The sequence below is a fragment of the Tachysurus fulvidraco genome, chromosome 18, assembly GCF_022655615.1.
Source record: "Tachysurus fulvidraco isolate hzauxx_2018 chromosome 18, HZAU_PFXX_2.0, whole genome shotgun sequence".
NCBI lineage: Eukaryota > Metazoa > Chordata > Actinopteri > Siluriformes > Bagridae > Tachysurus > Tachysurus fulvidraco.
Window position 1 is genome coordinate 6672930 of NC_062535.1, and position 24333 is coordinate 6697262.

General features: G+C 41.4%; 2 protein-coding genes across 3 annotated transcripts; one reads left to right on the plus strand and one right to left on the minus strand.

Moving 5' to 3' along the window:
* Nucleotides 1-1208: 1208 nt before the first annotated feature.
* Nucleotides 1209-7970, minus strand: blzf1 (basic leucine zipper nuclear factor 1). Its single transcript, XM_027156208.2, has 8 exons — nt 7890-7970; nt 7138-7211; nt 5351-5443; nt 4832-5265; nt 4519-4718; nt 3762-3890; nt 2205-2430; nt 1209-2112 (listed from the first exon to the last, which is right to left on the minus strand). Exons 3-8 carry the CDS (start codon nt 5370-5372, stop codon nt 1927-1929), a joined length of 1197 nt encoding a protein of 398 aa, XP_027012009.2. The 5' UTR covers nt 5373-5443; nt 7138-7211; nt 7890-7970; the 3' UTR covers nt 1209-1926.
* Nucleotides 7852-24042, plus strand: ercc5 (excision repair cross-complementation group 5). 2 transcript variants are annotated; one of them, XM_027156204.2, is made up of 15 exons: nt 7852-7993; nt 8821-8996; nt 9365-9480; nt 9564-9665; nt 9752-9812; nt 9911-10054; nt 10770-10971; nt 11066-12001; nt 13137-13384; nt 13581-13700; nt 16071-16284; nt 17089-17233; nt 17996-18196; nt 20072-20156; nt 23335-24042. In XM_027156204.2, the coding sequence occupies exons 1-15, from the start codon at nt 7906-7908 to the stop codon at nt 23839-23841; spliced, it is 3345 nt and encodes a 1114-aa protein (XP_027012005.2). In that variant the 5' UTR covers nt 7852-7905; the 3' UTR covers nt 23842-24042. The 2 variants fall into 2 exon arrangements, with proteins under 2 accessions (XP_027012005.2, XP_027012007.2); XM_027156206.2 differs by having other exon boundaries at nt 13140-13384.
* Nucleotides 24043-24333: the final 291 nt, after the last annotated feature.

Genomic DNA, 24333 nt, shown 5'->3' on the forward strand with positions numbered 1-24333 from the left:
CTTCTTCCGCTCATTTCATCGTTCCCTCTGTCCGTCTTGTAACGATGGGGAACAGAGCTTTCAGTTACTCTGCACCTCAGCTCTGGAACTCACTTCCATCTGAGCTCCGTTATATTGATTCTCTTTCATCATTTAAATCTCAGCTTAAAACTCATCTGTTTAGTTTAGCTAATTCTACATCATGATTTGTAATGCTGGTCAAATTTGTATTTCACTGTAAGTATTTTATAACTATATTTTTTGTTGTTTTTCTTCTTCTTTTGTACGGTAACCTTGAGTGTTAGAAAGGCGCCTTTAAATAAAATGTATTATTATTATTATTATTATTATTATTTTACTGCTGGGTCATTAGAGGACATCTCACCTACATCAGCAGGATCCATGGGCCACGACTCTTGTGGTTGAAGAAGAAATAAAGGACCAGAAATCCATATCTTGTTTTTTTTTTAAAGAAGTCACCTTTAAACCTCTGGCTACCAGATCAGCTGGGTTGGTGAAAGAGTTCACATCAATGGTCAAAGTTTGATTTTGACATTAGTGGGGACATCAGTTATTTGACATTGGTGGGGACAACATTCCCCGTATTTTGCGCATAAAACTGTTGTTATTATAAGAATACTTTCTTCCTCACATACCGGTAACCTGCATAATCACGTTGCATATTGCTTCATATAACGGAATATAGCTGCAGCCTCCAACCCCAACACATTAGCGTGAAAGACAAAGCCAATCAAACAGCGACGTGGGTTAGAGAGGCGGGACTCAAAGACGGCAAAGGCCGAGGTGAGTTAGAGTCGGGATTCATTGCAGGGGTAGATTTGTTAACAGTTTGTGTCCCACAAGTTGCGCTATTTTTTACAGAACGCAGTTGTAAAATATTTTCATCTTATTTAATGATTCCTGGATAAATGTTAAATGAAATAAGTAAAAAAAAAAGCACAAGACACAGACGGATATCAGTGGTTATGTATAAATATATATAGGCTTGGTCGAATTATTGCTAGAGACAATTGAGTGTTCCCTGGATATAGGGACATGTCCCTACCGTCCCTACCCAAATCCACGCCCTTGTTCACATACCTCCATTGTGTAGTTTTTAGAAACCTTTTGAATTTCAGCAGCTCTGTTGCCTACACGTTAGAGTGACTTTTTTTGTCCGATTAACCAGCATTGAATTGATGCAACAAAAAAAAAAAAATCAGACAAGATCTTTTTAATCTCTGGCTGTATTGTGATCAGATACAAAATGTACAAAGAGGATTGAAATGTTTTACGAACAGCTTCTTTTCAGCAGAAATAAAATGACTCGTTCCAGCAGGTTCAATATAATAATAGGTTTCTTTCCTGAATACTGTCTGTAGTGTAACAACAGCCACGTGTCGTCACCCAAAAACAAGCCCCAGTCTTAAAGCACACAGACGTTACGTATGTAAGGAGCAGAAATTCAAGTTTCTGGGACAAATTTCATAATGCGACAGAAAAACATCAGACAAATCATCACAGTATTTTCTCGTCTTCTTCGTTAACAAAAGAAGAAATAAAGTCTTTATGATGTCACGTAGGAACAGTCTTGTGGAGGCGAGGCGAGTCGCTCGTCTACAGGATTAATAAATCAACAGCTTCAAGTTACATGGGGAAAAAGAAATAAAAGAAACAGTCCAACCTTTCTCTGTCTCTCATTCTCATTCTCTTTCTCTCTCTCTCTCTCCCTGTTGTTTTTTCCTCAGTTCTTCACCATCTCTTTGTGAAATGGAGAGAACTCAGATGGTGAGTTCAGAATTCTGCTTTTAGACGTCTGTTAGACGTAAAACAGGGTCTCGGGTCTCGAAGTGTCTTGTCTGGAAAAATCCCAAACTCTACAGCAGCAGTAGATGGAGATAAAAAAGAAGCCGTAAAAAGAAGAGTATTGTTTAACGTGAGCGTGTCTCAGAGCACAAGCAACTCTCCGCTGCAGCGCTCACAGCAGTTAAAGGTGATGTTCTCGTAGCGAGTGTACGGGTGAAAACGTCCGATGCTTTTCTTAGGAAGGAAAGGAGACACGGCGACCGAGTCAGGGTCCACCGAGTCACCTGCCGAGTCGGGGCAGGAAATCGGATCCAGGATCCTGAGGACCTACATTTGGGAACACGGATTAAGATTAAGAATACAAGACTGTAGACGTGGCATCGCTGCCGCTATTATCAGTCTGATAAATACTCATCTACCTTCTCGGCCATCTTCTCCGCCGGTGTGTTGCAGAGTTCTGACACTGAGCTGCTCTTCACACTCGTGCTGCTGCTCTTGCCCGTGTTTCCCAGCAGGTGCGAGTTGATGGCGTCAGCCAGCTTGCGATTGGCCGCAGCCAGTTCTCCTGTGCTGAGCGGCTGTGCGCTGGGGTAATAGGTTTGCTGTCTGCCCCACTGCAGTGACACTAGCAGCTGCTCCAGAGACCTGACCACCACATACACCGATTCATTACGGTCTTTACGATAAATAAAAGATCGGTTTGTTTGACTGATGAATGTAAATTTATACCTTAGTTCATTCTATACTACGTATCCCACACCGGGTCACACAGAACCTGAGCATGTATTCGTAACAATCCTTAGCTTGGTGTAAAGAGGGACGGAACTAGTAAAAAAAAATTCTTAGAAATGTGGGCGATAAGATCGTAGTGAAGATAAGAGTTATTCATAAAGCATCTTAACCTTTAAAAAGAGCTCATAAGGTCAAATAGTGTTAGTTGTAGTGAGGAGGACTTTTAAGAGGATTAAAAGATTCTTTAGTGGAGAAAATGGCTGAAAGTCATGTAGAGATTATTTTGGTGACCTCGTATTAGAGGTCACGTCTCTGACATTATGTACAGTACGTTATAGACAGCTGTTCCCAATGAATCAGAGTAATTAGGATGCTTTAGAACAGCTTGGACTGTTTGGAATGGTATAGATCTTTGGATTTTCCCATAAACTGTGACAGTTTGCAAAGGGTATGAATAATTTTGGACATGCCACTATGACGTTTAGAGATACACTAATGTCTCTGACATCATATACGTTCTGCCGCTATGACGTTTAGAGATACACTAACATCTCTGACATCATATACGTTCTGCCGCTATAACGTTTAGAGATACACTAATGTCTCTGACATCATATACGTTCTGCCGCTATGACATTTAGAGATACACTAACGTCTCTGACATTATATACGTTCTGCCGCTATGACGTTTAGAGACACTAACGTCTCTGACATTATATACGTTCTGCCGCTATGACGTTTAGAGACACTAACGTCTCTGACATTATATACGTTCTGCCGCTATGACGTTTAGAGATACACTAACGTCTCTGACACAGAGGTGAAATGCCATAGAGGCAGAAATGTATAATTTGTCTCTGTGACATTTCTGTTCGTTGTCTGAGATGTTTACATTTCTATTTACGTTACATTACTGTTATAACCTACAACGTCTCTAATACCGGTCACGAACGTAATCCCTACACGATATATAAGAATATCTCGAATATCTTAACGTAGAGACAAAGGTTTGTAACAGACTCGGGGCTCTATCACACACCTATTCACACACTGCTGACTATTGAGAGACACCGATGGAGGTGGAGCTCGAACGCTCAGCTCTGGAGGTGTGAGGCAGGTGTGGTAAATATTTTAAAATGAAACTTTAGATGGTATTAATTATACAACAAGTGAATTTTCTTTTTTTACACATATACTGTACACATACAACGTTGGTGTTTGTCATCATGAGCTCACGGTCTCACCTGTGTGTGTGCGTCATGTCTCGGGAGAACTCCTCTCTCTCACCCAGCAGGTCCCGGATTGCGGTCTGAGCCTCTCGAATCTGGCGCTGACGAGCAGCTCGGGAATTAGTCAACTCCTCGGCCATCACTCTACAGTCACACGTGGCAAGGGGACGGGATTAATATAGCGGACAGTGCTTTGGGAATCGTATTGCAATACAGACATATATAAATAAAATAAAATAAAATAAAATAAAATAATAATACATCAGCATTCAGAAAGATGCATCATCCTCTGTAAGAAGGCGGCTGTCTAATTGTGTAGATTTTTGTTTTGCTACAGTAAAAGTTTAGTCAACAAATCGTAACTCTATAGACTTTAGCCAGAAAGGGACAGGGAAAAATGATGATATGGGGGGGGGGGGAGTGAAAAAAGAGAGAGGGAGAGAGAGAGGGAGGGAGTGAGAGAGAGAGATAGAGAGTGAGAGAGAGTGAAAAAAAGAGAGAGGGAGAGAGTGGGAGGAAGAGAGAGAGAGAGAGGAGAGAGAGAAAGAGATGGAGAGAGGAAGAAAGAGAGGGAGAGAGAAAGAGCGAGAGAGAGAGAGAGAGAGAGAGAGAGAGAGAGAGATAGACTGGCAGGTTGTCAGGTTGCCTGCATTGTATTTGAGGGCTGGTTGAGTAGATGATGGTCTATTGTTTAGTTTCAGCTGCGAGGTCAATTCCCTCCAAACATCTTTCAGTAATCAGACATGAGACACATGTGTGTGATCAGACTCACCTGCTGGCGAGGAATTTGCTCCTCCAGACGTCACACTGGATGCTCATGCGCTCCAGCTGCTCGGCCGTGTGCGCCAGGTTGCGGCACAGAACCTCGTTCTCCAGGATGAGCTGGTTCTTCTCCCGAGACATTCGCTCAAAGTGATACTGCAAGTCGTCGCCCACCGACGCCACCAGAAGCTTCTTCAGCTCTCGGTTTACCTGCAGATGAAATAAACGTGACAAAAAAACCGCATTATTATGTTACAAAGGAAAAAGGGGTTCAGTTAGGTAACAAGAATAACTAAAATGTCTACAGATAAATTCTTCTGAACCTCGGTCTGAACACGCAGCTGGTTCGAAAGCCCCTCTTTGTCCTGCAGCAGCCTGCGCTCTGAGTTCTGCAGCTTCTCCACTACGCTCTTATAGTCCTGTGGTTCTGAGGACGGGGACGGGGGACGGTCATCACCGTGGTACGGAGATCCTGATCCTCTTTCATCCGTCTTGCTGTCAGCGTGTGCGACGGCTCGTGCGCTCCTGACGATGGCGGCACGCGGAACGACGATGCGCACGGCCTCCACCTCGGTGCAAGAATCCCTGTTCACTTTTCCCAGGTGAAGGACACCAGGGGACGTCTGCGCAGTCCTGGGACTCTGTCTAGGTGGAGACGCTTTCACCGTTAGAGGCTCCACAGACGTCTCCGGTTTCAGCACAATTTTATCCATCTCCATGCCGTCGCCAGGGCCACGAACGAACACGGCAGACGGGTCTAAGAGGGACGAGAAATCCAACTCAATCCAAGTGTCTGATTTTTACAGTCTCATTTATGTCAATAACAACAAATTATCACCGACCTTTCATGATGTCCGCAGACATAGTCGAGGAAGCCGGAGGATGAAATCGTCAAGAATTGCACGCAATAACGGTCTGGATGATTTGCCTTCGGTCTGTGGGTGGAGAAAAAATTGGCCAGATGAATAAAGAATTTAGTGAGAATGTAAAAACCTAAAGGTAGAATTAGCAATGGCATAAAAATAATAATGATAATAATAACAATAATAATAAAACAACAAAAAGCACAACTGCATTCATCTGTTAGAAATTGTAAACTAATTACAAGTAATATTACTTTAAAAACACATAACTTACTGAATATGTGAAGAGAATGTAGCTATAAATGAGGCAGCTTTACATTTCTTCCTTTATTTACACCACAAACCAAAAATGTTTGGATACACGATCATTAAAAATACTATTGTAACGAGCGTAACAGTGAACTGTACGGGGAGCAGCGTCCCTTTAGGACTTGCAGAAGGGGCGATGTCACTTCATATGCACCAATAAGTGTACACTTGAAAAAGGAGACGTGATTTAGGGCATCGTTTTGCGACAGAGCCGGAAAAAAAACTACACATGCTACAGCAAACAGCTACAGTTTATAATAGCTCCGTGACTCCTGAACCGGAATCGAATCATTTAGAGAACGATTCACGGAACTAGGGTCCAATCCAGTTAGCAGAAAGAGTTTATTCGTAATGTGTAACTTTTCATCACAGCTAGCTGCAGAACAACGAGGGGAACTTCCTCACGGGTACTAGGATGACGTCACGTGCAGCCCCGCCCCCAAAATAAAAAATGACCACAAAATGGACGTGTGATATAACAAAACACTCAGCACTATGAGGTGAATTGCATCACGTGTATTTGGGTGATGTCACATGCTCGGATCCAGGCGCCTCCAAAAGTATTGGCACTCTAGCATACCAGCCTATGGGAATACTTGATCAGAAAAGCCAACATCAAAGTTTGACATGACGAACTTTACAAATCTATTTATTATTATTTAATTATAATTATATAATGTATCAAGAGTAACAACTCCTAAAGCTTTCGTGCCACATGCACCAAAATCGGATATGTCGTAGTTTTGGTCTGAAGTTTGTTGCTATTATTTTCTAAACGATCCGAATTCTGGTCCCGAATCTCAAACTGGCCTTTTTTTTGTTTGTTTACATAGAATCCAGTTCAAAACTTTGGAATAAAAGTTTATAACTCGGCAAGCTTTCGAGCTCCCTAAGCCAAACTCGAGGCCAAGCTTTAAGCTCTTACTCTGGACTAAATTAATCAGGGTGCCGACAAGAGGTTTTGGTTTTCCATCAAACACCCCCCCCCCCCCCAAATGAGGGGAATCAAAGAATTACCTCGACATGGACATGTGACATATCAAAACACTTAGGACAATGATGGCAATTGCGTCACGGGTATTCTGATGACGTCACGTATACCCCCCACGCTCATATCCGCTCGCCTCCATAAGTATTGGCACCCTGTCTGTTTAATCGTCTACAAAACGTGTAGGATGTGACGAATAATTGCTTTGTCAAGCCAACATCAATGTTTGTCGCGACGAACTTTACAAATCTAGTTATTATTGTTGTTGTTGTTGTTGTTGTACTGAGCGTTTTTATGACTTCTTGATGGCAGATAAGATAACTTCAGACATCTAGATGGCTGGGGACCAAATCAGGGGATTTACACACGACATAAAAATGTGCCTTAAAGAGAACCAAGTTAAAAAAAACATTTAAAACATTTCATTAAACTAATAAACTCAGATAACACAATCAATCGTTCCACGTACCTCACAGCCCTGGACCGCAAATCGCCATTCCTGACTTCCTCTCACTGAGATGCTGTTTATCGCCACCTAGCGGCCTTCACAAGTAAACAAACACCAATGAAATACTATAGTGTTTTTCACTTTAGTATTTGGTTTTCTTTTAAAATCACCGTATATTTTGTAACAACTTTTTAATAATAATATTTATTTATTTATTTATTTATAATTTTCCGACTCGAAATATAAAGACAATTTAAAAAAACGGTCTCGTAGGAACTATTTCACACAGGACGTGTTTCCTGGAGGACCCTTTATGTAAACGGATGCTAATTTTATGAAAACAAAGAAACCGGACCATATTTAAACCGACATTTAGTAAACATGTGTTATAATTAAAGTCTATAGAAAATAGTACTTTAAGAATATATACTTTATTATTTATTCGTATCAATTAAAGGTAAACAAATGTAATAAATATATTGGTGATATTTTGATAAGTTGTCAGTAGGTTTTGGTTCCTGTGACTGTGAAAGTGTTTTTGCCCTGAGATTGTTGTGTGTGTGTGTGTGTGTGTGTGTGTGTGTGTGTGTGTGTGTGTGTGTGTGTGTGTGTGTGTGTGTGTGTGTGTGTGTGTGTGTGTGTGTGTGTGTGTGAGAGACTGTGTGTGTGTGTGTGTGTGTGTGTGAGACTGTGTGTCCGTGTGTGTCAGTGTCCGTGTGTGTCTGTGTGTCCGTGTGTGTGTCCGTGTGTGTCAGAGTCCGTGTGTGTCAGACCTGAGAAGGGACTGCGATGGGAGTTCACGGCCTGTGGAAGTTACTGGAGAGCACAGGGAAGCCAATCAACCCGGAAACACTCGAGGGGAAGATCCTAGCAGTCGGTATCCTTTCAACAGCTATACGCTTTGTGGTCTGTTTGGATCTAGAGGTTTGTGCTTCTTTCTAAACCTATAGAACAGCAGCACAGAAATGAATCAGCAAAAGACAAAAAGACATTCAGATTAACTGTCAAATTGTGTTCTAGCAGTTTGTCCCTGATTTGTCTCTGGTTGGTTGTGGTGGGAATCCATCCTGGGTGAGATATGAGTTCACCTCAGGTCACCATACAGACACATTTACAAACTTCTTAACACCTTGGCGGTAATTTATAATCACCTGTTCACCTTCTGGTGTGTTTTTGGACAGTGGGAGTAAACCAGAGATGTCTGAGAAAACCTACAAGGGGATTTGATAGCTTAATGGTTAATATGTTGGGCTACCAATCGGAAGGTTGTGAGTTCGATTCCTACGTCCACCAAGCTGCCACTGTTGGGCCCCTGAGTGAGGCCCTTAACCCTCAATTGCTCAGTTGTATAAAAATGTGATAAAGTGTAAGTCGCATGCTAATGTATGTAAATGTAAAACCTAGATGGACACAGGGAGCTTATGCAGAACCGAATGAACTGTAACAAAGCCTGAGATTCGGATTTGACCCCCGAGCTTTAAATTGGCATAATCACATTTAAGTAGCTGAGAAACGAACAAGGGAAAAACATGAGAGAAACCCACCAGGAATGTACAATAACCTAAAAAGATGTAATATTATCACAGTGCTTCAACAGTCATCTACATAATTAAACAAATGATCCAGAAGATATTCCCATACAATCATGTGATGCTTTGCATTATTCATCGGTGTGTCTTTCATCCCTGACATATAAACTCACAGACATCAGCATCTGGCTAAACCAAGCAGTTAAAGGTGTTCGAGATCGGGAAGGCAACAACGTCCACAACGCTCACCTTCTTACGTTGTTTCACCGTCTCTGCAAGCTGCTTTTCTTTCGCATCAGGCCTGTCTTTGTGTACGATGGAGATGCACCTCTGCTTAAGAAACAGACCCTGGTGTGTATTAGTGCTGAAGATGTTCACATCCTCTGTGTTGAGCGACTAAACCCAGTGTCACCAGATTGCTTCATTTAGTTTAAATCTTTATCAAATATGTTCCTTTCAGCATCTTTGGTTTTAGTTTTTTGTTTGTTCCTCTGTGTTTTGTGTAGAACCCAATGCCTGAGGGTTTGTCTTATAATAAATGTTCCATGTTAAACCCATTTGAGTATTAAGTTACTCATAACTATCCAAAGAACCACAGAAGAAAGTGACTGTTTAAAAGTCTAGCTTAAGTGGATGGAATTACTGTGAGTGGTGTCCAGATTTCCACCAATTTAAAGTAAATACTGTGTGTAATAAACGACAAAACGGGGTTTCTTCAGGCTATCAGGAGACAGAGGAAGGAGGAGATGGCTCTCGAGTCCAAACAAACCCATGAGAAACTCTTGAGAACGTTTCTGAAGAGGCAGGCCATCAAAGCTGCGCTAGGGGACAGCAGGTGAAAACAAAGTGCAAATTTATTTTCAGTGATGAACAAATAATCATAATAAAAATAATAATGTGTTATGTTGCATTTTCCAGTAAAGAGACGATTCCTAGTATTTCTTCTGTGCGACGAGATGAAGAGGATGAACTGTACGTTTTACCAGCACTGCCTCCTGTAGAGGACAAAGATCGAAGCAGGTAAGAAAACCAAGCGTTCGTTGGTATTTTTGGCTTTTAATAGAATCCTTTTTGTAAACACGATTGATTCTTTTCTCTAATCTTAGTTCTGATGAAGAAACCGAAAGAGATGAAGCACAGACACAAGAACGCTATATCGCATTTCAGGTGAGTTTAAGCAGCTAAGCTCTCTGATGGATGTCTGTGTCAGTATTAAACTCTCTGTGGCTTGTCCCTGAACATTAGCGCGTCCTCTGTCTTTTTAGGACGAGATTTATGAAAATCCCAATTCCGTCGACATCAACTCCGAGGAGTTCCAAGTCTTGTCGCCTGAGATCAAACATGAGATTCTGAAAGACATGAAGGAGTTCAGCAAGAGAAGACGCACGCTTTATCACAAACCTCCTGAGGTACCACAGGCATCACATTCACTGTTACCGCACTGTTTCAATTCAATTCAAGTTTATTTGTATAGCACTTTTTACAATAGACATTGTCTACAAGCAGCTTTACAGAACATAAACATAGAGCAGAAGGTAAACATAATTAATGATAAAGGAAATAACGAATAATAAAAGAAATAAGAATTAACAGCATACAAATTCTAGATTATTATTAGATATAAATAGTTCACAATGTGTATGTATTTATTCCCCTATGAGCAAGTCTGAGGTGACTCAGGCAGCAGTGGCAAGGAAAAACTTTCTTAAATTGGTAAAGGAAGAAACCTTGAGAGGAACCGGACTCAAGGGGGAACCCATCCTCATCTGGGTGACACTGGGGGTGTGATTGTAATATACAGTCAGATAAATGTTGTATTGGTGTAAGGATCATGGACTTCAGATCTCCTGAGTATCACAGAGTCTAAGTGGAGATGTCTCAGGATTCTTAGAGTCGGTCTCGGCTCAGTGGACGTCCAAAGGCTTCGCCCCACAGAGGACGTTGGGAGCTGGAACAATGTCTGGATGCCTTGGGATGGGTACAAAGAGAGAAGCAGTGGAAAGGGATTAACATATCTGCTGTTCATAAAAATGTGCAGGTCTGATGCACTAGTGCATGATACGATAGGATGTATTATTACTGTTCCAGGCCTGAGCACTGACTTCTACATGCGTGTGCTTGCAGACATCAGGGGACTTCTCTCAATATCAGCTGGCAGGGCTGCTGCAGAGGAATCACCTCAACCAACGTCTAGAGGGTGTGGAGAAAGAAATGAGCCAGCGCAGTTGTGGAGCTGTGGAGGAGGAGTACAGAAAGGGTGAAGAGCACAACGTCGAGTCACGCCGTCTCATATCGGAGGATTCTTCACACTATATTCTCATCAAAGGTCAGAGAGATGATTTGACTTTGATTTGAATATGAGAGCAGCAGGTGTCCAGGAATCATTTTCCTTCAGTCAGTTGTTTTCTGTTCTCATGCAGGGTCCCAAAAGAGCGCACAGACATCTGAGAGCCATCCAGCCCCTGATCCCTGGTCTTGTGGCCCTTGGTCAAGGAAAGTGAGACCCAAAGGAAGGCCTGAGCCACTTTGGCACCCGGTATCAGATGGCGTTCTTGTGGAAAATCAGCCTTCTTCATCATCAACAACTCCAAAACCAATCATTTGTAGTGAGGAACATCCTACAGATGGAGCACCTCCTTCTCCACGAACCCTTCAGGCCATTCAGGCAGCCATGATGGACAGCAGCTCCGACGAAGACGAAGTGGCCTGTAAGAAAACTATCCAAGATGGAAGTGGAAGCGCAGGTTCTCGAGAAGGAACCGGTCGTGTGTCACCTTGCACTTTGCTGGCCATTCAAAGGGCCCTGACGGAGGACAGTAACGTATCTGAAAACCTCCGCAAAGAGATTCAAACTCCGAAGCGGACGTATGTCATCGTCAGTAGCTCCGACGATGATGATGATGATGATGATGATGAAGCAGAAAGCACAGTGATTAAAAGGAGCATCATGTGTGAAGCTCAGGAAGGAGGTGGAGTTTCTCCACAGACTTTACTGGCCATTCAGAGAGCTTTAGGAGAAAAAGAGTCATTTCCTGGGATTAAGCAGGTGGAGCAGGTGGCTTTCTTCAGCAGTTCTGAAGGAGAGGAAATGGAAGAGGGCGTTGAAGTGAGGAACAAAGAGTTAAAAGCTGCTGCACTTAGGCAGAAAGATGAGTGTGACAAAGATGCCCTGAAGACAGGTCTCTCTCCCTCATATCTACTGTCTGATGCAGACATTTTACCCCAAGATCACAAATCAAGGTTTAAAACCAGTGTCCAGGAGACAGGAAGCTTGAGCATTAAATCATCTGAGGACGAAGAGGAAAGAAACGGACAAGTTATTGTAAAGAGTGAAGAGGAAGACAGCAGCTCTGAAGGTATGTTGGATCGTCTACATGCTACTGTAATGTTTTTCTCCTATAAGGTTTTTTGAAGTCTTCTGAAACTAATCCTTGTGGTGTGGTACATAAACTCTTAAATGCAAAAAGAGAGAGAGAGGAATTTTTTTTTTTTTTTTTTTTTTTTTTTTTTTTATAGGAACCATAAAAAATGTATCCATTCAAATTTCTATATAGATTAAGAGCTTATTTTTATTGGCACAAAGTTAAAGCTAATATTGTTTGTTTATGAGATCATTTTAACCTGCCATAATATCACTCAATGGCTAAAGAATATTCAGGGTTCGATGTAAATCCGTGCAAACGTTGGCAATAATTATTCACTCATCAAAGTGGGGAAAATCTCACTGCAGACGTTTTACCACATTCGTTTACAAAAGAAAGGGATCTCAACATGGCAGAGCTGGACAATTAGAATCGATACTGAACACGTGTCGTGCCAGTGTTATTGCATCATACAAAATAACAGCCAATCATGTTCCAGTATGCAAATACAGGCAAAGTAGCACAGAAAATCACATCTTTGCAAAAATTTTTTATATCCTTCATGGGAAACTATTTACTTTGCAGTCTGTTTGTGCCATTAAGGCGGGGTGCCGATGTTTAAAAAATGCTTCAGAAAACTGACTAACAAAACAAACGTGTAGCCAATGAGCAGAAAGGGGCGTGTCTTGTCAATATGCGGCGGAGAGAGTGTTCAGTGCGCATGTGTGACATTAGCAGAACGCGATTGAAACGTCGACATGGCGGATACCTGCCGTTACCTCTGCCTCGGGTTCTAGGTGTTGAACGTCTTCTTCCGTGTGAAACGGAGCGAAACCTTTTTCACGGTACAACACACAGTACTGCAAAAACACATCTGTATTACCATAGTATTACTCATTGTGTTCATTTATTAATACAAATCTCCCCTCGTCCAGCTGCCCCAGCAGGTTCCGCCATAAGAGTTGCCTGGGTTACGTACGTATGTGTGAGGCGGAGCTATCAAAACAGGGGTGACACCCATATGGGTTAGGGGCGTGTTTGTTTTGGTGATCTCTAATGTCAGACATTGGCTTTCGAACATCTGGCTTGCACCCCACCTTTAATGTGTATTCATGACTGTTTTTGTCAGAAGGATTCATCGAGGTTTCAGACGGGGAAGAGACGTCTGAATCGGAAAATTCTGCAACCAAATCAGAACAATTTCCTGAAGTGAGTAATAAAGAGGAGGTGCTGGGGAGCGATAAAGAGCAGAGCCAAGAGAAAGAGTCGAGCGACAGAACTTCAACAAACAACAGTAATATGAAGGAGCAACATTCTGAAAGCTCTAGAGAAGAGGCAGCTGTTCCTGCACCCAGTGAATGGGAAAACATCGACATGGTACAGTTCTGTTCAGTTTTATTCCATAACATGCGGTTTGTTCTTCATTCAAATAACACTGTAATGCAGTTCTGAATGATTCTGCGGTTTCTTTTGTTGTCATTCCATATGGTGTGTGTGTGTGTGTGTGTGTGTGTGTGTGTGTGTGTGTGTGTGTGTGTGTGTGTGTGTGTGTGTGTGTGTGTGTGTCCTGTAGGAGGAGCTGGTAGAGCTGGAGCAAAGTCTGCAGGCAGAACAGAGCAGCCTGCGTGAGCAGCAACAGCAACAACAACGCAGTGCTGCTACAGTTACAGGACAGATGTGCCACGAGAGCCAGGTGAGGACTTTTAAATCATGTTATTTTTCTGCAACGTTACACAACATTATTGTGCTTTTAAACACCAGATAAACCCTTCACACAAATATGTACAAGCATCTAACACTATTCTAGCACTATAATAAAAAGTACCATTTAGAGTTCGATATAAAATCCTACAACACTTTCAGAAACAAAGCATAAATCATAATGTACCTCGGAAATGAAAAGCTTCATACAGGGAATACAAAATAAAGGGATTTAACAAGATAATATGGCAACCCATTGCATGTAGTACAGCTGCCAGGGTGCAATGTTTTGGTCTTGTATAATATTAACGTTAAATAAATGAATGGAACAGATACATCGTCTCAAAGCAGCTTTACAGAACATAAACATGAAACAAAAGAATAATATAAAGATTAATATAAAACAAAAATCAAGATTATTATTAGATGTATTTAAATGTGTTTGTATTTATCCCCAATGAGCAAGTCTGAGGTGACTCAGGTGACTGTGGTGAGGAGGAAAAACTCCCTTAGATGGTAAAGGAAGAAACCTTGAGAGGAACCAGACACAAAGGGGAACCTCATCCTCATGTGGGTGACACCGGAGGGTGTGATTATAAATATACAGACTGAGAAATGTTGTATTGATGAGGAATTTGTTGTCCTCAAAGACCACATAGAGTTGCGTCTCCTCTTTAGTATGTCTGAATATATCTGAAGCACATCTGGAGCTGGTTAGATACATTTGTGCTCGAGTCTTCATCAGTGAACATTTGAAGACTTCAACAGGAAATAATGTGTTAAGTCTGTAATGAACTCAGAAATGACTCTGACCTGTTAGTTCCTCAGGAGCTCTTGGTTGTTTAATTCCACCGGAATATAAACTGTTGTACAAATGACATTATTTCTTGTCCAGTGTCACTATGTAAGTATGTGTACGCACGTGTATGTGCATGGACGTGCATGAGTGTGCTTGCGTATGTGTATGTGCAGGTGTGTGTGTGTGCGTATGTGTGTGTTTATGGGTGTATGTGCGCGCTTGTATGTGCATGCACGTGCATGTGTGTGCTTGCGTATGTGTATGTGCAGGTGCGTGTGTATGTGTGTGTTTATGGTTGTATGTGCGTGCTTGTATGTGCATGCACATGCATGTGTTTGCTTGCGTATGTGTATGTGCAGGTGTGTGTGTGTGTGTGTGTGCATGCGTATGTGGGTGTATGTGTGTGTTTATGGTTGTATGTGCGTGCTTGTATGTGCATGCACATGCATGTGTTTGCTTGCCTATGTGTATGTGCAGGTGTGTGTGTGTGTGTGTGTGTGCATGCGTATGTGGGTGTATGTGTGCACGTGTATGTGTGCACGTGTATGTGTGCACGTGTATGTGTGCACGTGTATGTGTGCACGTGTATGTGTGCACGTGTATGTGTGCACGTGTATGTGTGCACGTGTATGTGTGCACGTGTGCACGTGTATGTGTGCACGTGTATGTGTGCACGTGTATGTGCATGCACATGCGTGTGTGTGCTTGCGTATGTGTATGTGCAGGTGTGTGTGTGTGTGCATGTGTATGTTGGTGTATTTGGTTGTGTGTGTATGTGTGCACGTATGAATGTGTGTGTGTGGGGGGTGTTTGTATGTATGTGCGTGCGTATGTGTGTGTGTTTGTTTGCGTGTACGTGCATGCTTGTGTGTTTGTTGTTTGTATGTATGTGCGTGCGCGTGTGTGTGTGTGTGTGTGTGTGTGTTGTTTGGGAAGGCATCTAACAACCCAAGCCAGTTGGTAATGCCATCCAAATACGTGCAAGCTGGAAGGACTTTCACCAGCTTCTCCCACAACAAACACAACAAAGTGACATCAGCAGCTATCATTAGACTGTTATCCTGATAACAAGCTGCTGATGGAAAATCTAGACCTTGTTTACTTACTGCTGTCATCAGATACCAAATGCTACTGACTTTGCCCATATTCCTTTCATTTAATCCTTTATTTTAAATTGTATTCATTTTGATGAACCGGGTTTTTAAAAAGAATAGAAAATCTTAAAATAAGAGTTAAAAATTTCCTAAAATTATGACATTTACATTTTGATGAATTTTCTATAAAATGAACAGCCTTAAAAAAAAGGAGTTAATTAAGAAGGAGTTAAACTTCAAGCAGAATGTAAAGGAACAGCTTAATTGCTGATTGTTAGAAATAAATAATAAAGTTAGAATCCTGAGATGAAGTACTAATATAAGAATAATACATTTCTCATTAGGCTTAGATTATTCGGCGTATCCAACACACAAGGTTGAACTCTAATAAAGTCGGAGTGTTTAATTCATCCTCAGGTTTTTAAATCTATTGTACAGACTGATGTTTTTTCTTATGTTTGTGGATCAGGAGTTGTTGCGGTTGTTCGGGGTGCCCTTCATCGTCGCCCCGATGGAAGCCGAAGCTCAGTGTGCGGCTCTGGAACGGACGGACCAGACGCACGGCACCATCACTGACGACAGTGACATCTGGCTGTTCGGAGGACGACACGTCTACAAAAACCTCTTTAACAACAACAAATACGTGGAACACTACCAGTATCTGGAAATTCAAAACCAGCTCGGTGAGGCTCACTCTTCCATCCTGGGACCTTTTTATTCAACCCTCGTTGATATTTATAGAGTTACAAAAGCCTTCCCCTTAATTGGGGGTCTGATGGCAGGTGTGTGTTGTGGGAGTGATAATAAGAGATGGGAGAAAAGACTAGAACTTGCTTCATACATACAGTTTAAATACCAGTCTTTTTAAAACAGCCTCATTCTACCTATAATTGTACATTTTTTATATTTGGTTGAGCAAAGAATATAATTTTTTTGTTGTAATGCAAAAATAAATAAATACAATCTATGCTTTCTAGTAAAAAGAACGTTAACTATATGTCCATTTAACTATTGAACTATATATATGGCTACACCAGGGGTGGCCAACCCGCATGCGGCTCTTACGTTCATACCGAAGTTTGTATTTGTGTCTTTTTAATGTGCGTGTTCGATTCGCTTGAGTTCAATATGAATATAATACCTCAAAGTTTCCCAGTAGGAACAAGATCATTTGAGTAAACAATTTGTGTCAAGTTCACTCTCAAAATTTCAGGGAAAAAAAAGGTGATGTTCATGTGTGCCCATGTGTATGATGTGGTTCTTTGCGGTAACACAGTAAAAATTGGACACCCCTGGGCTATACGGACAATTAATTTTTTTTTATGCCTTTTGAACAGACTTAAAAATTCCAAGTGTTTTACTTATATTTATCCTTGATCTATTTTTCCCACTGAACTGTTCAAGATTGCAGCAAACAATAAGAAGCAAAATCTGAGGATGTTTTTGTCATGTTGTGTTAATCCCGGTCTTACTGTATCCTCGTGTAGGACTGGACAGGACTAAACTGATCAATCTGGCCTATCTGTTGGGTAGCGATTACACCGAGGGGATCCCGGGAGTCGGGTATGTCACGGGCATGGAAATATTAAACGAGTTCCGAGGGTCTGGATTAGAACCTCTCACTCAGTTCAGGTCAGACATTTTAATTTAAAGCATACTTTCCACAGTTGAACCGTGACTAGACAATGAGAACTACACAGCATTATACTACTAATATGAAACATGTGGATTTGACATGCAGTACTGGTGGCTCAACTGGTTAAGGCTCTGTGTTGTCGATCAGAGGTTCGGGGTTCAAGGCCCAGCACAGCCAAGCTGCCACTGCTGGCTCCTTGAGCAAGGCCCTCAACCCTCCCTGCTCCAGGGGCACTATGTATCATAGCTGCCCCCTGCACTCTTCTATGTGAAGAAAAGAATTAAGGCTTCTGTGTTCTAGACATAATACTCTTTATTTCTTTCTATAAAGGTTAAGTACGGTGACCCATACTCAGAATTTGTTCTCTGCGTTTAACCCATCCAAAGTGCACACACAGCAGTGAACACACACAGCAGTGAACACACACAGCAGTGAACACACACAGCAGTGAACACACACAGCAGTGAACACACACAGCAGTGAACACACACAGCAGTGAACACACACAGCAGTGAACACACACAGCAGTGAACACACACAGCAGTGAACACACACAGCAGTGAACACACACAGCAGTGAACACACACCGTGGGCAGCCATTTATGCTGCGGCGCCCGGGGAGCATTTGGGGGGTTTGGTGCCTTGCTCAAGGGCACCTCAGTCATGGCCGGCCCGAGACTCGAACCCACAACCTTCAGGTTAGGAGTCAAACTCTCTAACCATTAGGCCACGACTGACCCTTCTTTTTTTTTTTCCAGTAAGTGGTGGAACGAAGCTCAAACCAAAAAGAAGCTGGTTGCTGATCCTAAGGACACAAAGGTGAAGAAAAAGCTGAGAGGGTTGACTCTTCATCCAGGATTCCCCAACCCTGCTGTCGCTGAGGCCTACCTCCAGCCCACTATCGACCAATCAGAGGGCTCGTTCTGCTGGGGCTGCCCACAGCTGGATCTCCTTAAAGAATATCCTTCAAATGCAGCCTTGTTGATTGTTCTGGTGATTAGAGGCTACACCAACAATACATTAGCAGTAATGACAATGACAACAAAGACAATGACATTTATCGGTAACCTGCATAAAAGAGATTATTAAGACTGGACGTAGTTAACTATTTTTAGCTTTCAATTCATTCTTTCTAGAATAATTTGCAAATAGAACAAGAAAATCTAACCTAAAGATAGTTATATAATATAATAATATAGCCTAAAAATAGTTTAAATATATGTAAAATCCCTTTGTCTGCTTTACGATGGAGAAAAAACAAAGTAAGTTCGATGTCTAATCAGGAGGTTTGTGAAGGAAGAGAAAAAACATCATTTACATAAAAATATGTTGGTCACAAAATACAGCTTCACTCATGGGCGTAAATTTCATTTAACGGTGGGGGGTGGGACAATAAATATAAAATTTATCATGAGCAATTTTTGAAGGGTGGGGGACACAAATAATACAGTCAAATTGTACTTATAAAGATGTGTCCCCACAGTGAAAAACTTTGCTTTTATCATCATTATTGTAACATGGAGACGCGTCATTATGGTTATTTTCAGTTTTTCTCAGGTTCAAATTTTCCTTTTCTCCGTCATTTTATCTAGTCTATGACACTGCAAGGCAAGTTTATTTATACTGTAGCACATTTCATACACAATGGTAATTCAAAGTGCTTTACATAAAGAAAGTAAAACTATCATAAAAAAAAAATAATCACAACAATAAAAACAAGGAATTAAAAAAGGTTTAAAACCAGGGTTTTTAAAGGTTTTTATTTAAAATTAATTAAGACACTTAAGAACAGAATAGAAATTGATTATACAAAAAAATACAGTGAGGTCAGTACGGACGTAGCATAGTGCTCATTTAGTAAATGCACAGCTAAACAATATGCTAATTGTGGCCGTTAATGTTCAGTTAACGTTATGCCAAGTCGACCCACAGTGGGTCAAACCACTGTGAGGAAGGGGAGGGGGAACTCAACTGTTTCTAAATACAGTTTTTGCATTTGGCATTTGGAATTACTTACACAATTATTTAGGTATACGTAAATATATTTTTTTTCACAATAGAGAGTGCGATATTTTTTAAAGATTTTTTTTTGGGGGGGGGGGCATGTCCCCGTCCCCCGGGATTTACGCCCATGGCCTCATTGGACATCACAGTGTCTAGAAAAGGTCAGGTCAGATAACAGAATTAAACATAGTTTGGCAATATGGTTGACTGTATACAAGGGAAAGTACCTCAAATCCCACTGTAAAATATGGTGATGGATCAGTGATGCTTTAGAGCTGTTCTGTACCTGATAGTTCAGGGAAATCGGTGGCATTAACAAGTTTACTAATTAGGAGAATTTTTCAGTTCAGTGCCTCGTGGCTTCTGCTAAGAGCCATATGGATCAAGCTTTCTCCAGGATTTGAATCCTATTGAAAATCTTGTAGTCTGAATAAAAAAAAGTCAACCTGCACAAACCTGGAAATATAAAACCCTTTAAAATTCAACAAAGTCGACTGGACCAAGATCTATGTAAGTGGCTCCAACCTTGTTAGACATTACAGGCAAAAGCTGAGAGCTGTGATTCTCTCCAGTACAGGTGATGATTTTAAAACTTTATTAAACTTTTTAGAAATTCTTGATTGTACAGTATGTCTGTATATTGGAGCTTAAAATATCACTTGTTGCACATCATTATTTTTCTATACAAATTGTTGCTCATTTCGACCAAAGCGCTAACACGTTTAACTCGGGTTCTTGACCCAGCCGTTCTACACGTTTTCTTTTTAAAGTGCTTCTTGAGCACCTCCAGACTTTTAAGTGTGGCCGTGTGTTTCTTAACAAAGTCCTAAGTTTTGTTACAGTCGATTTGGTTGGAACAGAAAGAAGACCGAAGAAACTCTTCAGCCAGTCTTCAAACAGCTCAACACTCAACAGGTAAAGACTTCCTACAGTATTAGACTCATATATTTCACAATGTTAAAACCACCAAGAGCAGTGAGATTCCCCAGGAGCAGAATCAGAACACGCACTCATGGAGGCACCAACATGTTTATGGTCTCGTGTCTATCTTCTGGTGGTTCATTACCGAGGTCTGAAGACATCCTACTCCTTTTCGTCAGTGCTGATTACTCATAGTAATCGTTTCTTAGACTGACGGTGTTGTCTATGATGTCCCTCAGTTGTCTCAGTAAGAACATCCTCTGATGTCTTGAATAAACACGTGTTCTCCTACCATTTGAAGGTACTTGGAGATTAGACAGCTAAAAGCTTTGTCACCAGTGGTGCAGCTGAATCCTGGTTGGACTCTGCAGAAGTCAAGCACATATCGTGCTATTGAGATGTCTGCTTCAGGTTATTATCTACAGTCACGATGTAGGAAAATTAATTCAAATTTAATTATCTCTAATGAGACTCACGATCGTTGTTGTATCTGCAAACCTGATGAGTTTGACCAAGTGCCGGTTAGAAATGCAGTGTAGTGTGTAGTCATGATAGTTGCTCTGATGCATGCTGAGACCCAGCAAAGACAAAGTGTGACCTACAGTATGATGCAGTGTTTACAGCAGATTTTACTGCCTACAGCCACAGTTTACTTTATACGTCTCACCTTCTACACATTAGACCACGTGTTCACTAGAGCTGTGTTGGTACTAACCATCGCCTACAGTTGAAACTATACATGTACATCCACCACAGGGGACAATGGACTATTCTACCAATTCCTAGTGCTTTTTGCACTTGCATTCTTACAGTCTGTCTAGACAATGTTGAGGAACTCTGAGGTGTCTGCTAGTCTTAAGATGGTCCCACCCTCAGTCAGTCTCGTTTGCTTCACTCCCTGCAGGTCAACCCAACAAACTGATACTGTATGCCTTGCTGCTCACTGGTATATTCATTTCTCAATAGTTTTTCTTTGGACATGGTGACACATCCTGTGTGCATTCACATCCCGCTCTGCGTATGTGCCACTAGCTTTGTTTAATGAGTCTCCTTCACCATATTGCTTGCTCTGTTCACAACTTTTTTTGCATTAAGCCAGATTGCACACACAATGGCACAGAGGCAAGAGGTCAGTTTTCCTCTTTTTAACTCCTGTCCATAGTCCCACATTCAGCAATCAAACAGAGTCCAATCAAACCTGGCAAACCTGGAACAGCTTTCTCCAAGCTGCTAATGATCCAGGTGATGAACAATTACAGTGTGGTTCCAATAGCGTCCAAAAATTAGATTAGATTAGATTAGATTAGATTAGATTAGATTAGATTAGATTAGATTCAACTTTATTGTCATTACACATGTACAAGTACAAGGCAACGAAATGCAGTTTAGGTCTAACCAGAGTGCAATAGCAGTAAGTGCAGGATATACAGTGTTTACATGAGTTAAATAAATTAAATTAAATGGTAATATAGAAGTGTGTGTAATATGAACATAATATACAGATGACTATAATTATAACTGAAATTTACAGAAGGATGTAACAAAATATGACTATTGCTATAAACAGTAATTTACAGATGTGTATGTGCTATGAATATAATATAGAGGTGAATATATTTGTAATATGAATATAATATGCAGATGGCTATTAGTATAAACTGAAATTTACAGAATGGTATGTGCTATAGACAAAATATATGGCTATTAATATAATATATTGCTGTTACTATAAACAGAAATCAGGTGGATATATACAATGGTAAGGCAATGCTGAGCAGCAATGCAAAAAAAAGAGCAAGTGTGCATAGTTTGTGTAATAGTCCATTAGTGCAATATTGTCCATTTTGTAAACAGTCCATTAGCGCAATAACGAAGTGTGAGGGGGAGATGTAACAATGTATGAAGTACATTGACGGCGAGGGGCAGAGTTCAATAAAGAGACAGCTCTAGGGAAAAAGCTGTTCTTTAGTCGGCTGGTCCTGGTCCGGAGGCACCCGGAACGCCTGACAGAGGGCAGAAGTGAAAACAGTCTATGGGCGGGATGAGAGGAATCCTTAAGAATGCTGTGAGCTCGACGCAGACAGCGTTTCTTCTGGATGTCCTCCATAGCTGGGACTGGAGTCACTGTGATGCGCTGGGCGGTTTTCACCACCCGCTGCAATGCCCTGCGCTCTGCAACAGAGCAGCTCCCATACCAGACTGTGACAGAGCCGGTCAGGATGCTTTCTATTGCACAGCGGTAAAAGTTCACCAGGATATCCGAGGAAAGCTTATTTTTCTTTAGTGTCCTCAGGAAAAAGAGGCACTGGTGAGGATTCTTGACCAGGCTTGAGGTGTTGGTAGTCCAGGACAGGTCCGCCGAGATGTGGATCCCCAGGAACTTGAAACTTGAAACGGGCTCAACAGCTATCCCATTGATGTGGATGTTGTCATGTGTGCCTCTCGTCTCGTTCCTGAAGTCCACAATAAGATCCTTTGTTTTGGAGGTGTTAAGGAGCAAGTTATTGTCATTGCACCATGTGCAATGAGTCTAGGATGCAGCAAACTCTCCAATGACAAGTCTTAAAATGGCAGGCAGAGTGGGATTAGATACTGATTGTATTCAGTATCTCACAGTGTAATGATTTTTTAAGAACTTGCAAGCAGGTTTGAAGATGATGGTTTTAAAATGCTTGGGCTCAGTGAGACACGACATCACTGCAGCTCTCAAGAGATGAAACTCTGTGTGGTCTTCCTGAGTACCAAACGCAGAGGCATGGATGATGTGCTAGTGTAGTTACCACTGTTTGTCTGGTGAAAGTGTTTAAATAAACCCTGTCGTATCTCTCCTGCTTTCCTGTCATGCTCTTAAGACCTACTGTACTGCCAAAGAGACTGGAAAGTGCTGGGCTGTGTTTCAGTGGCCCAACGAGGTCATATTTACTACCACTAGTTTAACAGTATAGTAAACTTTAATTTTTCTACCAGTCGTTTACAGAATAAATTTGTTTTCCCATATGGGCTGGAAGTTTTGGCACCCTGGCAGGAGCCAGGACACTTCTGCCTGCATGTGTGTTGAGGTGGAGATTAACCCTTCTCATTAAGGGCAGAGAGAAAGTGGAACTTCAAATGTATACTTTACAAATTAAGGTCATTTTATAAGTCATTGTACGACATGCATTTACTTCCACAGACTCAGCTGCGCATCGATTCCTTCTTCCGTCTGGAACAGCAGGAGAAGCAGGCCATCCGCAGCCAGCGCTTACGGCGAGCCGTCACCTGCCTCAAGAGGAAAGAGCGCGATGGATCTGATGATGAAGCAGAGAGCAGCGAAAATGAAAAGGTCTCACCAGTCAAGAAAGGGAAGAAGACCAAAGAGAAAGGGAGTGATGTTACACCTGCAGGGCTGTTTGGAGGAGGTTTTATAGGCTTGGACATGAGAAGGAGTTCTAACAGTCCAGAAGAGACGGTGGTTGTGGGTGAAGTTGAAAAGCAGCCTAAAACAGTAAAGAGTGATCTCCCAAAAACCGAATCCAGCAGCAGCAGCAGTTCAGAAGATGAATTGGAGCATAAGAATAGAGCTACTATGGTTACTGCTCAGTCTGTATTCGAGGGAAAAACAAGAGGACGGGGAGGACGGGGAGGACGGGGAGGACGAGGAGGACGAGGAGGAAGAGGAAAAGCCCAGAAAAACTTATAATGACAAACTGTTTAAATATTTATGCATTTCTATAAGGCAGCATGTGACTACAGCATATGATGTGAATAAAGTAACATTAAATTATGGAAGGTAATAATTTATTTATTTTTTCCACAATGTTTGATCATGTATACTTTTGTACTTTACAATCTGTTGAAAAATTTCCCCAAGCCAATGGTGCATTAAAACAAAATGTCTGAATGTTTGTTCTTTTTTTTTTAAGTAAATTTTGCCTCTGGCTTCTTCAAATCTCTTACGTATTCCACAAGGTTCCCAAACCTGGTCCAGGACATTTTAAACAATTTGTCGGAAATCTATTTTAAAATTAAAATTGTTCATGAATGTCCATCTGACTGTTTCAGTATTCTGACTCATCAGTGAGCCCAAATGAGCCCAGTGTCCACCCTTTACATTTATATAACGTATCGTTTTCATTAATGCTAATGCACTTACATAAGCTTTGATTTTTGATTTTCTTTTTAGGCTACTACA

Coding starts and splice junctions, on each gene's coding strand:
- blzf1 (XM_027156208.2), bottom strand. CDS start 5,372: ATGTCTGCGGACATCATGAAAG. Junction 5,266..5,350: donor GTCTGCGGACATCATGAAAG/GTCGGTGATAAT, acceptor CGTCCCTCTTAG/ACCCGTCTGCCGTGTTCGTT. Junction 2,113..2,204: donor CGGAGAAGATGGCCGAGAAG/GTAGATGAGTAT, acceptor TCCCAAATGTAG/GTCCTCAGGATCCTGGATCC.
- ercc5 (XM_027156204.2), top strand. CDS start 7,906: ATGGGAGTTCACGGCCTGTGGAAGTTACTGGAGAGCACAGGGAAGCCA. Junction 9,481..9,563: donor GCTGCGCTAGGGGACAGCAG/GTGAAAACAAAG, acceptor TGCATTTTCCAG/TAAAGAGACGATTCCTAGTA. Junction 13,701..16,070: donor AGATGTGCCACGAGAGCCAG/GTGAGGACTTTT, acceptor TTTGTGGATCAG/GAGTTGTTGCGGTTGTTCGG.